Genomic DNA, 12267 nt, shown 5'->3' with positions numbered 1-12267 from the left:
TAGGCGGCAGCTAGACCGGCCGTGGCAAATGTCACCAGGAGACGGGCATCGTTCCAAATGTCACTTACGCATCGGCCACAAGATGAATCGTTTACTGATGCAGGCAAGAAACAATTGAAATGCAGTTATAATTCTAAATCAATGAAAGTAGAAACAATCTTCTCCATGGATGCTTCATCTCTAGAACATGAACTATGGAGACGTGTCTGTTTTGTCAACATCACTGGAAGCATTTGTTTAGATACTGACAGAATGACTGTAACACAATTTAACCTCTGGCAGTGCAGGACCTCCACGATTATTATTCTGACAGGTGTCGCATTAAATCAAAACGGCATGAATAATTATTCAATTATGGCACCATATCGCTCTTTAATACTCGCGTAGCACGCGGGGGGGGGGGGGGGGACAGCCTCGGACTCTGTGTTTGCGGTGCAGCTGGTTTGATAGAGACGACCGTGTGTGTTCGCTTAGCATGTAAAAGCCTTGGCAGCAAATTGCACTGGAAGGCTTTAGCGTTTCATCGTAAAAGGTAACAGCGGTATGTTACGGAGAGAAACAAATCCACAGTGAGATTTCCAGCGCAGAAATGTATCTTATGCATAAAAGCATGAATTAAGAACAGTTAAGCTTCCTGTGACGCCCTCCAAGACACAAATGCACACTCTCTGCTAAAAGTCATTCGCCTCCCCTCCAAAGACAGGCATGCACCAGCTACCAAAATGTGGACTATGGGTTAATTAAGTCTGGGAGGGGTTTGGTATATTTAGATGTCTAATTAATGAACAGAATGCCAGAGGACGGGCGCAAGCTGTGGTGAAATGTATTTAATCTGGAGTCACTGATAAACTGGAACGAGTGTAAGGGTGAAGATGAAGAAGCAAGCTGTGCAAGCGGCGCGCCCGCATCCCCCGTCCCGGCATGCTTAGTGTGGCTGAAACGGCGGAAGCTCGTCAACATGGACGGCCACCTGGATATGAAGAGCCCAGGACAAGAAGACAGATTCAGCGTGGGATGCATTTGCACGTAACACAAGCCCTACGACTGAGGGACGTTCGAATGAATCTGTTGTCAATAAACAAATGTGTTCTCTTGAGCAGCACATTTTATGGAAATGGAAAAAATATATAAAAAAAAGGCCCATTGTGAAGATGAGTCAAGATTTGTGGTAGCCTTGTGAAAACTCACAGCTCAAGTGTGAAGTTTCATGTGAAAATTCTTCACTATAACAGAATGTTCCTTTTATTTAAATGAATTCTGCTCGATAAAGACCAGTTGTAATTTTTTTTTTTGAAGCACCGTTGACTGCAATGTTAATGAAAATTTCAAAACGATGCATCATTCACGATCTCATCTGGATCAACATTTCCTGAAATTTTCATCAAGATATGTCTGTAACTTTTTGAGTTATGTAGCGAAAGGTCAAACAAACAGACAAAGAAACAAACCAATGCCGGCGATTACATAACCTCTGCCTCGGCGGAAGTAATAACTGTTGTACTAGTAGTATTAGTAGGAGTAGTAGTCATGGTAGTAGGGGGCTGAGGCAGGAGTGGGTCTCAGCAAATGCTCCTGCAGCGCATTCAATGATTAACTCAGCAGCTCAATCTGTACTCAGCAAGACTCCCACTGAGAAACATAATTCACTTCCATTAGGTAAAGAAATATAGTTAGAGAGAGAGAAAGAGAGACGTTTTTCGACTTCTCTGTCTGCTTCATAAGGAATCTATAATCCTTCTAAAGTTCGAGAAAAATTGCATTTTGAATGTAAATATGGGCATATGCTCATCGACCACAAAACCACATCAATGCCTCAGGCAGCAGAAATAAGTAACTCCGGTCTGATCCAGGGGTCCTTGAGACAGAACCTTTACCAAGTAGTGGTTTGTAGCCTGAAAGCTACCTGGGAGACGGGGAACCCCTGAAAGGAAAGGTAAGGGAACCCCAGGTGTGTCTGCAGCGGACGTTGCTTCAGCTTTTAGCCACTGCGCCAGTTTTAATTCTGCCGCTTTGCACATCCTTTTAGCAATTTAATCAGCAGCCTTTCTACATCTCAAGCTTCACCTTTGGCAAGCCAACATGCCAATAATTGGCTTATTAAATCCCTCTGCAGTGCCCCATCAGCAAAATCATCAAAGACTAATCCTCCCTTTGTAGGACAGTACTGTATGCAAAGGGAGAGAGAGAGAGAGGGCTTGAGTTTGGTCAAGCTGCTGACCTCGTCGGGGCTGAAAGTTGTCTTCATGACAGTTACGGTGCTGTGAAGTTTGGGGGCGTGGTAGGTGGAGGAGCACCTCCACCTGCACTTTATTTCAATATCTAATAGTTCCATTCTGGGCAGCACGGTGGCGCAGTAGTTAGCGCTGTTGCCGCCTCACAGCAAGGAGGTACCAGATTCAAATCCTAAGAAGAGCATGCAATGTTTTGATAGCTCTCACATTACTTCAGTTAAAAATCGAATGCACACTATGCATCCCTCTCATGGCTAACAGACACGTAATTATACGAGTGCAAGCACGCACACACACACAGACACACAAGTTTATTGAGAAGATTTACCAGTGGGGGAAGCCTGAGTCTAAAGATGCACACGAAAGTTGGAGTTTGGAGATGGAGGGGTTTCTTTTCCCCCTCTGTCATCAACTAAGGATGTAAACTCGGTGACTAACACATCATCAAATCATCGGGTGTGAGGCAAACAGAAGGCCGACAGGCAGTAAACACACTCCCAGGATACGGCTTATGCTGCTGCAGTGCAGACCTTTGCGGGTAATCCCAATCCAGCAACAGCAGGAAGTGAAATATTCTCACTGTGACCCCTTGGTGTGTCGTTTCTGACTATTGGCTGTATTCTCTCTGCCTGACCGCTCCTCGTGATGAGCCATCAGGGGGGGGACAGCCATCCCTTCCACCGTTTCCTCCTCTCTGTTCTGAGCGTTAGTGTTTCCACAGGAGGGAGAGACCGGTATCCCCGACTCCCTCGCCATTTTTTTTTTAAAGCATCTTCCTGTCGTCTCAGAGGACATCGATTCTCCTTTGAGGAGGGACGATGTGTCACCCTGCACCGATTGGATTGATAATGCTGGGCTAAATATAGCCCTGCGGCAGGATGCAGGAAAGGGGATATTTTTAGAAGTGTTTATTTGTGCCACGACTCAGACACCGCCACTACTGAATGACCAAGTTGGGGGGGGGGGGGGGGGGGGCACTCATTCTCATTGGGAGATGCACTTAGTGGGATTGTGAAAGATTTAAGTGGCTAAGTGCACCATCTGTCCGGTTCAAACTGATCATTAGTTATGCTAAAAAAAAAAGAAAGACAAAAAATTCCAGTTAAAATTAGCCCTGTAAAAAACATTCTGTTGACGTAAGGCTTAGACTGTGGCGCCATTGGCTGATTTGAGTAATGTATCGGCTTCCTGTTTGCATCAGTATCTAATCCATACAAGACACTCTCTGCTTGGAACACTAAGAGTCTTTTCTCCTAATGCGCTGAAGTGTTTAAATTATTATTGCTGCAGGCAGTACTTACAAAGATGCTATCAGATATCAAATTGTTGTGTATCGAGCGTTGTTGGAGAATCCGCTTCCCCAGGATTTGCCATTTGGGCTTCCTTTTCATTTCCATCCTTCATGCACCCTTCAGCATGCACATCCAACCCACAGGACACTTCTACAGGAAGTGCTGACTCATTCTGAATTGATCTCAGCAACGCTACAGGGTCTCCCCGCTGAGGTGATCAGAGATCGGAGCTAAATGCTAACCATTTTCAGGGCTGACAACTAAGATCGAAGCAAACAACACTGTAAAACTATTGATCGCTGGCCTCTATTCTCATATTGCCAATACTTTTCTCCACTCACACACTTCCTTTATGGAGTTAATTGATTTGCCCCGCTGCGTTAGTCCCATCTGCCACCAGGCACATGCTGAGCAATAGGACATGTTCATATAATAATACCAAGGGCAGTGGCAAACAAACAAGTGCCTTTCCGACCAATCAGAAATCAAGCTTTGAAACTTCTACTACAGGAAAAGAATGATTTTTGTTGTACAATAAAAGCCAAAGATTTAAGACAGTTATTTTTCACTCGACTACAGTTCCAGGGGTTCTTATGACTTTTACATTATGGCCAGTCAACCACAGTAGAGAGTGAAATACAATATATATATATATATATCGCTTTTATCATCTCTTCATTTGCTTGTCCCCATCATGTCGTTTCATCCATGTCCCAAATCCTCTACTTTCAAATAATTGAGCCATCCGCAAAAAATTGAAAATCATCCGAACGTGTTTGCCAGTTCTTCAAACCAGCGCCATATCAACAATAATGCGGACATCTTGCACAGAGTTGTGTTGTATAACTGAAAAAACGGGTACATCTGCACGCAGTGCAAGAGAAACAGAAACCAGTTGACCCAAAGCCACACGAGTCAAACTCACCTGCAGATAGTGGCAGGGCCTCAGGTTGGGTTTGAGGTCTGTTGGTGTCATGGGCTTCTCCAAGTTCAGTGAGGACTTCCTATAGGCCTCCTTGGCTTGGCTAACTGTTAACGTTGACCAGGAGCTCCTCTTCATGAACTTTCCCTCCGGCGCCATGTTTATGCCGTCACAGGCCGAACACTTGACGTCATTGTTACTCTTAGAGGCCTTTAGCGACAGGTCTCCGGCCAGGTGCCCGTGCACCGTGTCAGGGTAGCAGTGACTCATGTGCTCCGCAGGATGCCGTGACATGACGCTGGGTGTTCTGTATGTGCTGTCACTATCCAGGTTATCGTCTGAACTCCACCAACCTCCCGAGCGATGCTTCCCGCTGACCTCCGACTTGCGCTCTTTGCTTTTGCTGCGCTTGCTGTGTTTGTGGTGGCCTTGGTGGTGGTGGTGATGGTGGTGGTGGGAACCGTCCCGGTGCGAGTCACTTTTGCTGCCGTTCATCTTGGAGGAACCTTCTAGTGAGTGGGACTTTGTAAAAAGCTTCTGTACCGAGTGGACCAAGTGACGTATTCTCCCGGGACTTTCATTGCGTTGCTCTGTCGTTGTGGTTGTGGTGGAGGTGCGTTGGTACTGCAGCGTGTGAAAGCCGTCCCGATGGAGCGGCATCTGCTTTTCAAATTGGTCCAGGAGGCTCGCTGGGATCCTGTTCATCTTGCCGCTGCCACCATGCGAGGACGAGCCACCGTCGTCTCGGGATTCCCTGCCAGCTGAGGTGTTACCGCCGCTGTCCCGCGTAGCACTTCCGTAGTGCATGCGAGGGAAGGTGCTGCTCGAGATGGAGTGGTCGGCAGCCGACATGGGCACTGGCATCACCATGCACTCGGAGTGGATGGAGCTCCGTGGGGAGCAGCGGTGGCGACTCTCGAGTGGGCAGCTCTCAGTGGGGCTGAGGAGGTAGGAGTGAGGCCGCGAGTTGCCATGGTGGAGGTGATGGTCCAGAGAACTGTCGCATTCAGCGAGGCCGCAAGTGTGGGCTGAGGTGGGACAGGAGAGTTGGAGCTGGACAGGGCGGCCGCCAGAGAGACCCTTCATGTTCCTGGGTGGGGGAGAGTAGTTGTCCTCATCGAAATACCGTGAGGGTGACCATGAATACTGCAGGTCTGAAAAGCAGAGACACACAATTAGATCACGGGAAAAGCTTTTTCCCCTGACTAAAAAGAGGTATACTCAACGGTGAGAGGGTAAAAAGCCTCGGTACCCGATGACAGAATGGTCATTATCAACAATAGGCTCACTTTCCACACATAACAAAAAAAAAAATCACATCAGCAGATGGTGCAGACAAAATGTTCTTTTCCCCGTCTCTTCACATCTGGAATGGCATGATGCTTAGAGATTTGGAAAAGAAAAAAAACGAAATGAAAGAAAAGAAAAAGAGCAGCAGGTGACGGGCGGGAGCCCGAGCTGCCATTCATCCAATGCAAAGTGAAATAATAGCCTATCACTCCGCGGCGCTGGCGTCATTCGTCAAAGCCCCGAGGAGAGTGCCGTGAGCCATGAGACCGGATTGGTGTCCTTGGGAGACATCATCAAACGCAGACTCTTGTTTTCTTTCTGTTGGCAATGTAGTCTTGGATTAAAGCCCAATTCTGTGTGATCGGTCCACCAAGGACAGCACTCTATTCCACTCTATTCCACTTAGAGGATAAGTATATGTGATTTGTTTTCAAGTCAATGTGATTACAATGTCCTCTTCATCACCGTGGATCAGGAAACAATGAACATAAAATCGAATACAAATTAAAATATACGTTTGTATAAAACCAAGGCCTACATATCAGAGTTTTTTTTTGTTGTTTGTTCAAGCTATGATTTTGTTTTTGTGTTTGTTCTTGTTTTCAGCAAAAAATTGCTGCAATAAAAAAAAAAAACTTTTAATGGTTTGCAGAAATGCTCAATTTATATTTGTGCCATTCCCATAATCCGATTTTCCGTACATAAACATGTGGATCATGTCAGTGCACCCAGTTTCTGACTTGGCATATTCTTCCTCTTAGTTAACAGCTCTGACAAAGTCCCACATGAGAATGGGTTACCGTGCTGTAATTTGTGACTAGCATCGAGCATTCCTTTTCATCTTTCAAGCTTGATGAAATTCACTGCAGCTTATTTTTTAATGAGGTCTAAGATCTCAACACCTGAGGTGCAGCCCCATTTTTCCGCTGCAGCCGTCCCCTCCCCATTTATCAAACTGAAAACAAATTATCCTTGTTTATACCAGTATTATGTGAGAATATGTATTCGGCAGCTTGATGTAATTTTAACCCAGCATACAGAAGGCATGCGTAACGAGGGGGAAATGGCTGAGACGTTCCCTTTTGGGAGGAACGATTTCTGAAAGACTGCACAAATCTGAGGGCGGAAAATGAGACAGATGGAGACAGATGCGAACCTAACACACTGAATCATGTGGATTTGCATGGCCTGAATCAGTCCAGCGCTTGCTCGTGATTGGTGCAGGAGGACAAAGCATAATTGATCGATGTGATGCTACGTTTCTATCTGAAGTCATGTCACCGTCTTACTCCAAGGCCTTTCTCTGACAATATTTCTTGCGATATCTCAGAGAGCTGCTCTGAATAAATTATATATATATAGGCAGAGATATGCTTCCTGGGATTATACGGCAGATGACAGACTCATCCACCCTCCATGTTTCTTCCTCCTTTCTCAGCTTATCCTCTGCTGATACAGGATTTAAGTTTCGGAAAAGGAAAAAAAAAATGCCAGATTCAAAGTCCTGTGAAACATTTTGAAGGTTATTTAACATTAATGTGAGATGGATTGAGAGCGGAGGAGGAGGAGGAGGGTTGGTGGTTGTCGCGGTGAGAGTCCGTCCTGGCGAGGAAGACGAGTAACTGTGACAGGAAAGAAGGGCTTGTTGTTTTTACAATGACACCAGGACCTGCCATCAATTCATCAGCCGCCTGGCAGGGGTGCCAACTGCTCGGATGGAGGGCGAATTCAGACACCGAATGGCAATTATATTTCAGGACAACATGCACTGTAAATTTAAATAAATCAACATTTACTGGGAAAAAAAAGTCAGGAACCAATTACCTCGAAAATTTCCAAGTAAAGTATGTTGTTAATTTTTACGAAACAAAAGTTAAAAAAAAAAAAAAACCGAACAAAAAACAGTTTATGTTTGTTTTAAATCAGCTTCTTACAACTACAAAAACAGTGTAGAGCAGCAAGACAGTATTTCCTGTGAATAATAACAAGCTAACATACCGTTAACTATTGATGAGATGAATATTGATGAGATGAATACAGAGGAGGAATATATGATAGGCAAAATGCAGCAATGTTAAACGCTCCTTCTCCGCTAAAGCTAAACAACCTAGCACAGACATCCTTCCCCGATACATGATACAAATATACAAATAAATGAACATGCTTAACCCATTCAGTAATCAAACAACTCATTAAACATCTGAACCTGGATGCTGCTGCAAGATGCTGCAGCATCCATCTGAGCCCGATGGTGCCAAACACGCTTTAGGTCTGACGCAAGGGAGGAAGAGTTGCAGGAAGACGATCATTTATTTTGGGGCTTCTGTTTTGTGAGTAAAGGTCGTTTTGCGCCTCTTAAGACATTTGCATTTAAATAGCATTCAATCTGCGCTGAACGTTACTGACAGGTCCCATTCGTCCACTTGTTCAGACCCTAACTGGGGTTGAAATCAAAGTTAAAAGATAATCAACAACAGGACTGAGAGATCAGAAGTCTGCGACCTTCAGAAGACCTTGGTAAGCATGATGGCTATAGCTGCATGCAGCGCTATTTAAGAGAGAAAGGCAGAATCGAGAAAGCGTTGCAGGAAATACACACAAGACTAGTGATGCTTATTATTTAATGCTGAACTCTAACCGCTGGCAAAACTGTAAAGTATAAATCAGTGTTACAAGAAATAATTCAGCGACATGTCCTGTAAGACAGGCAGAAACAAATATTTTGTTCGGCAACTTTCAACTGGAGAAACAAAAACTGATTAAAAGCTGATCCTGGAAACGATTCCAGCAGCATCTATGCCCACAAACCAGAAAAATGTCCCGCTGCAAAACAGATCGATGGAGCAGCCTTCTTATCCATCACCTAAAGGTTGCTCTCGACCCCTGGGGCAAAATCTCCGATGGTCTAAGCTATTAGATCAGTGAAGGAGGCAATGGACAAGAGGACAAATCTGCTGGCTGTTGCAAACCTTCTGATATCTACCCTAACAGCTCCAAAGTAAGGCCACAGCGCGTGGCTCTGGCAGATATCCCGCTTACTCATCTATCCGTGTGGCAGCTCAGCGATTCATGCATAAAGAGCTGAAACCACGCTAGTTGTTGTTCGCGCTTTGTGAATGTTTTTTTTTTCCTGATATAATTTATAATCACCATAGATCATAAATGATTTCAATAGCGACACCCCAGTTCTTGTCTGTGTGTGGATCAGTCAGGCACACATTGTCGAAGCTCACCCGAGAGACACCTGCCCCAACACAGACACGTCATCGACTCTCTTTTGTTTTGCTAAAAACAACAAGGGGGGGGGGGGGGGGGGGGGGGGTAGCAAGTACCAGAGATGATTCTTTTACAGAGTGAACAGAAAGTAGAACAGCAGATATTCCTTCAACCCCTCCCCAGAGAACTCGACACAAAAGTCTATCAGCCTCAGCACTAATCTCTTCTGAAACGATGACACTATTGGCAGGCTGTCCCAACAAACCTAAAAGGGCAATTTCTCTTCTCTAACACCCAAATGTGGGGAGTGGGGAGCAGAAGGGTGGCATAGTAGTTAGCAGTGGAGAAATTATGGAAGCCAGATAAGGAGAAGCTGCTGAATGTCTGAATACTTATCACGAGCCCACTAATGATGAAGTGTGTTATCTGCACTACGCTTTTCGCTCCCAGTCAGCTCCCATCGCTCTCTGCCAATCAAAGCCGAGACGGAACGGCAGGTGACAGAAAGAAACGCGACAAAGTGTCAGGATCAGCATTCCCTGTTCTTCCCAGAATCCTTGAAGCTTTTCTGCAGATTTTGGAGCTGAATGCAGAAAGGAAGAATTAATAATAATGGCCCTTTGGAAAATGAATGGCTCATCTTCATCCCACACAATAAATTATTGTGCCAAATTATGGTAAATTGTTTTGCTATCCTTGTATCACCCCCCCCCCCCCCCCCCCCAGTCAAGTAGCGATCTCCTCAGTTCAAGTGTTTTCAAAGCCCACTTTTCATTTACAACAACCACAGAAATTGAATTGGAGTCTAACAATGACCCCCGGTCCTCGAATAAACTCTGGCCAAGTATGGTAGATTGCATGGGCTTGCATTTACATGGTGGACTCATAAATCCAGTGCAGCTATCCAGCTATGAATAAATAATGCTGAATGTGAAATTCAGCCACAGGAAAAGCCCTGTGTGTGTGTGTGTGTGTGAGACGGAAAGCGAGTAAGTCACATCTTATGTAACAGCCAGGACTGCATTCCCAGGAAACTTGTTAGAAGAAGCCTCAGAACCGTTCTCAGTTGCCGTAGCAACACCCTCTTCATTCCCCTTTGCTGTCTTTGTACTCAGTGAGGAGGTCAAGACAATTTAATCTCATTTGATATTGTTATTTTGCTAATGTTTGCAGTGCCGGAGCAAGCGATACGTTTATCAGGTGTTTGTGATGTGCGAGTCAGCTGCACATTCATCACTGTGTCTATTCACTCAGACTGAAACGCCTTTACCAGCAGGCCCAAGTTATAGTTGCATATTCTATTTTTATTTTTATTTCAAATTAAGTTTACTGTCAGCTTGTTTTTAGATTAAGTTATTATTTTTTAAATGTTTATTGTATATTAGTTTTTATTAATACGAACTTCGATTCCCGAACTTGCCGATCATCCAGTCGTGATTTTGGATTCTCTCCGTTTGTCCAAAGTATGATATCAAGACTGGATCCAAAGGCACTTTGTGTATATCTTAAATTTTTCAGTTCCATTTTTCTTTTCTTTCTGAAGTCTCTTTTTATTTGATATTATCCGTAAAAGCATTTTCCCACCGTGCCTAATTTTTTATTAATTAGAATCCCCTTTTAGCAGCCCTCAGTCCCAATCCGATCACAGGGGCAGATAATAAATACACTGCAGGCTGAGTGGGTCCCGTGGGCATCCACCCTCCTTGGCCCTGAGAAGACAATTGAAATCCTTTTTCCTTCTAATGTAATTTTCTTCCCTGCAGACCACAGCAGGCAAGAGAGCAGAGGGTGTGGAACCCTCCATAATGACTTTTTGGGAGATGGTGGCGATACGGCTATCCAGCTCAGATCCTTGTCTCTCATTTGCCTTTTTTTTGTCCAAAGTCACCCAAAAACATTAGAGGCCCAAAGTTAATCAGTGTTCTAAATGATTTGCTGTGATGGTAATCTGGATGTAATCAGGACTCATAATGAAAGCACGGACAGCAATTTTAACGATTGGGAAAAAAAAGTGTTAATCAAAGTGTACCAGGAGGATCAAATACACCTAGAATGATGTGAATGAAAGAAAGCAAACGCTGTGATATGCGGCTACAAAATCTTCACGGGCTCAGAGTGTGAGCACACAAACCAGAGAGCCCACGTGTTGCGAAGAAAATTACTACAGTGTGAACTTTTTTTTTAGTAAATTTAAAGGTATTGCAATAATGATGTTTACTCTCTATTTGCATCTGATTAGCTTGCCTGGCAGATTTCAGCTCATCAATTGCCTATAACCTTGTGAGATAACAAAAGTTCTAAAAAGAGAAGCGCCAGGCCAATGAAGTTTGACTTCAAGTTGTTTTTGAAGCCTGCACTTCAAAGATTTCTGGTAGATTCCGGTACAAACAAACTCTTTTGGAATGTCCTCCTTCACAGTTAAATGTGACATGATGAGGAGAAAGATTCACGTAGATTGAATATCCTGCGCTCTTAAAGCCAATTTGATTATCAGCATTTGTGTAAAAGCACTCTTGAGGGTGCAGATTGGCTTTTATTTGCCTCCCCAGACAGCTAACAGCATGATTTTTGCATAATTCAATTGTGTGAGAGGGCCGATTTAGTCCGAGCCCCAAATCCAACGGAACTAGGTGTAATGAAATAAAAGCAGACATGGAAAACGTGGATTAGAGAAGAGCTTGACTGGATTTGACACCCCAAAAGAATCACAAAAGCAACAGAGAAGAGAGCAAGCCATCGACTGGTGTCAGCACAAAACTTCTTCCATGTCCCCAGTCGTACGGCAGCCTCCAACACTGAATCTGATCTGAATCTCCGTTGGGTGAGCAGTGATTAATAATGGAAGACAGGTTTAGCGCGCTCTGAATGAGAGCGCGAGAAGAAGGATGACAGGCAAGGGTGGCAAAGTGGGGGTGGGGGGGGGGGGTGACGGGTCTGAATTCAGCGTTCAATTACGTCAGCCATTCTCACATGGTGTAACTAAATGCAATTTGACTGGAAGGTAAGAATCCGCCCATGGGGATGGCCTTTGTTGCTTTGTTTTTTTGGCTCTTCGTCTTTCTCCAGGAAGCGACTCCACGACCCAACCTTCCATCCGGCCCTATGACACTTCTGCGTTTCTTCCAAGCTCTAAGGTGAAGGTTGATTTCCTGGAGCTTGAACACATCAGATGAAGAGCCACTATGTCTGCCTTCCCCTGGAGCAACATATACTATAGTGAGGGGGTGTAAAACCCTGCTTTTTTTTTTCCAACAGCGCTGACTTTTTTCTGCCTTTCATTCCTCACAAGAGACTGCGTGAAATTAATCAAAGCATG

The 12267-nt window shown here is 44.6% G+C and overlaps 1 protein-coding gene across 1 annotated transcript in view; it reads right to left on the bottom strand.

Annotated features, from left to right (window-relative positions):
- dlgap2a (discs, large (Drosophila) homolog-associated protein 2a) overlaps positions 1-5150 on the bottom strand; it is a 34531-nt gene extending 29381 nt beyond the window's left edge. The window contains exon 1 of the mRNA XM_068751552.1: positions 4449-5150. Coding sequence (XP_068607653.1) covers positions 4449-5150 — 702 coding nt within the window. The remainder of the gene's footprint in view (positions 1-4448) is intronic.
- Positions 5151-12267: the final 7117 nt, after the last annotated feature.

The sequence above is a fragment of the Brachionichthys hirsutus genome, chromosome 18, assembly GCF_040956055.1.
Source record: "Brachionichthys hirsutus isolate HB-005 chromosome 18, CSIRO-AGI_Bhir_v1, whole genome shotgun sequence".
NCBI classification, from domain to species: domain Eukaryota; kingdom Metazoa; phylum Chordata; class Actinopteri; order Lophiiformes; family Brachionichthyidae; genus Brachionichthys; species Brachionichthys hirsutus.
Note: the sequence above shows the minus strand (reverse complement) of the source record. Positions and strands in the feature narration are given on the sequence as shown.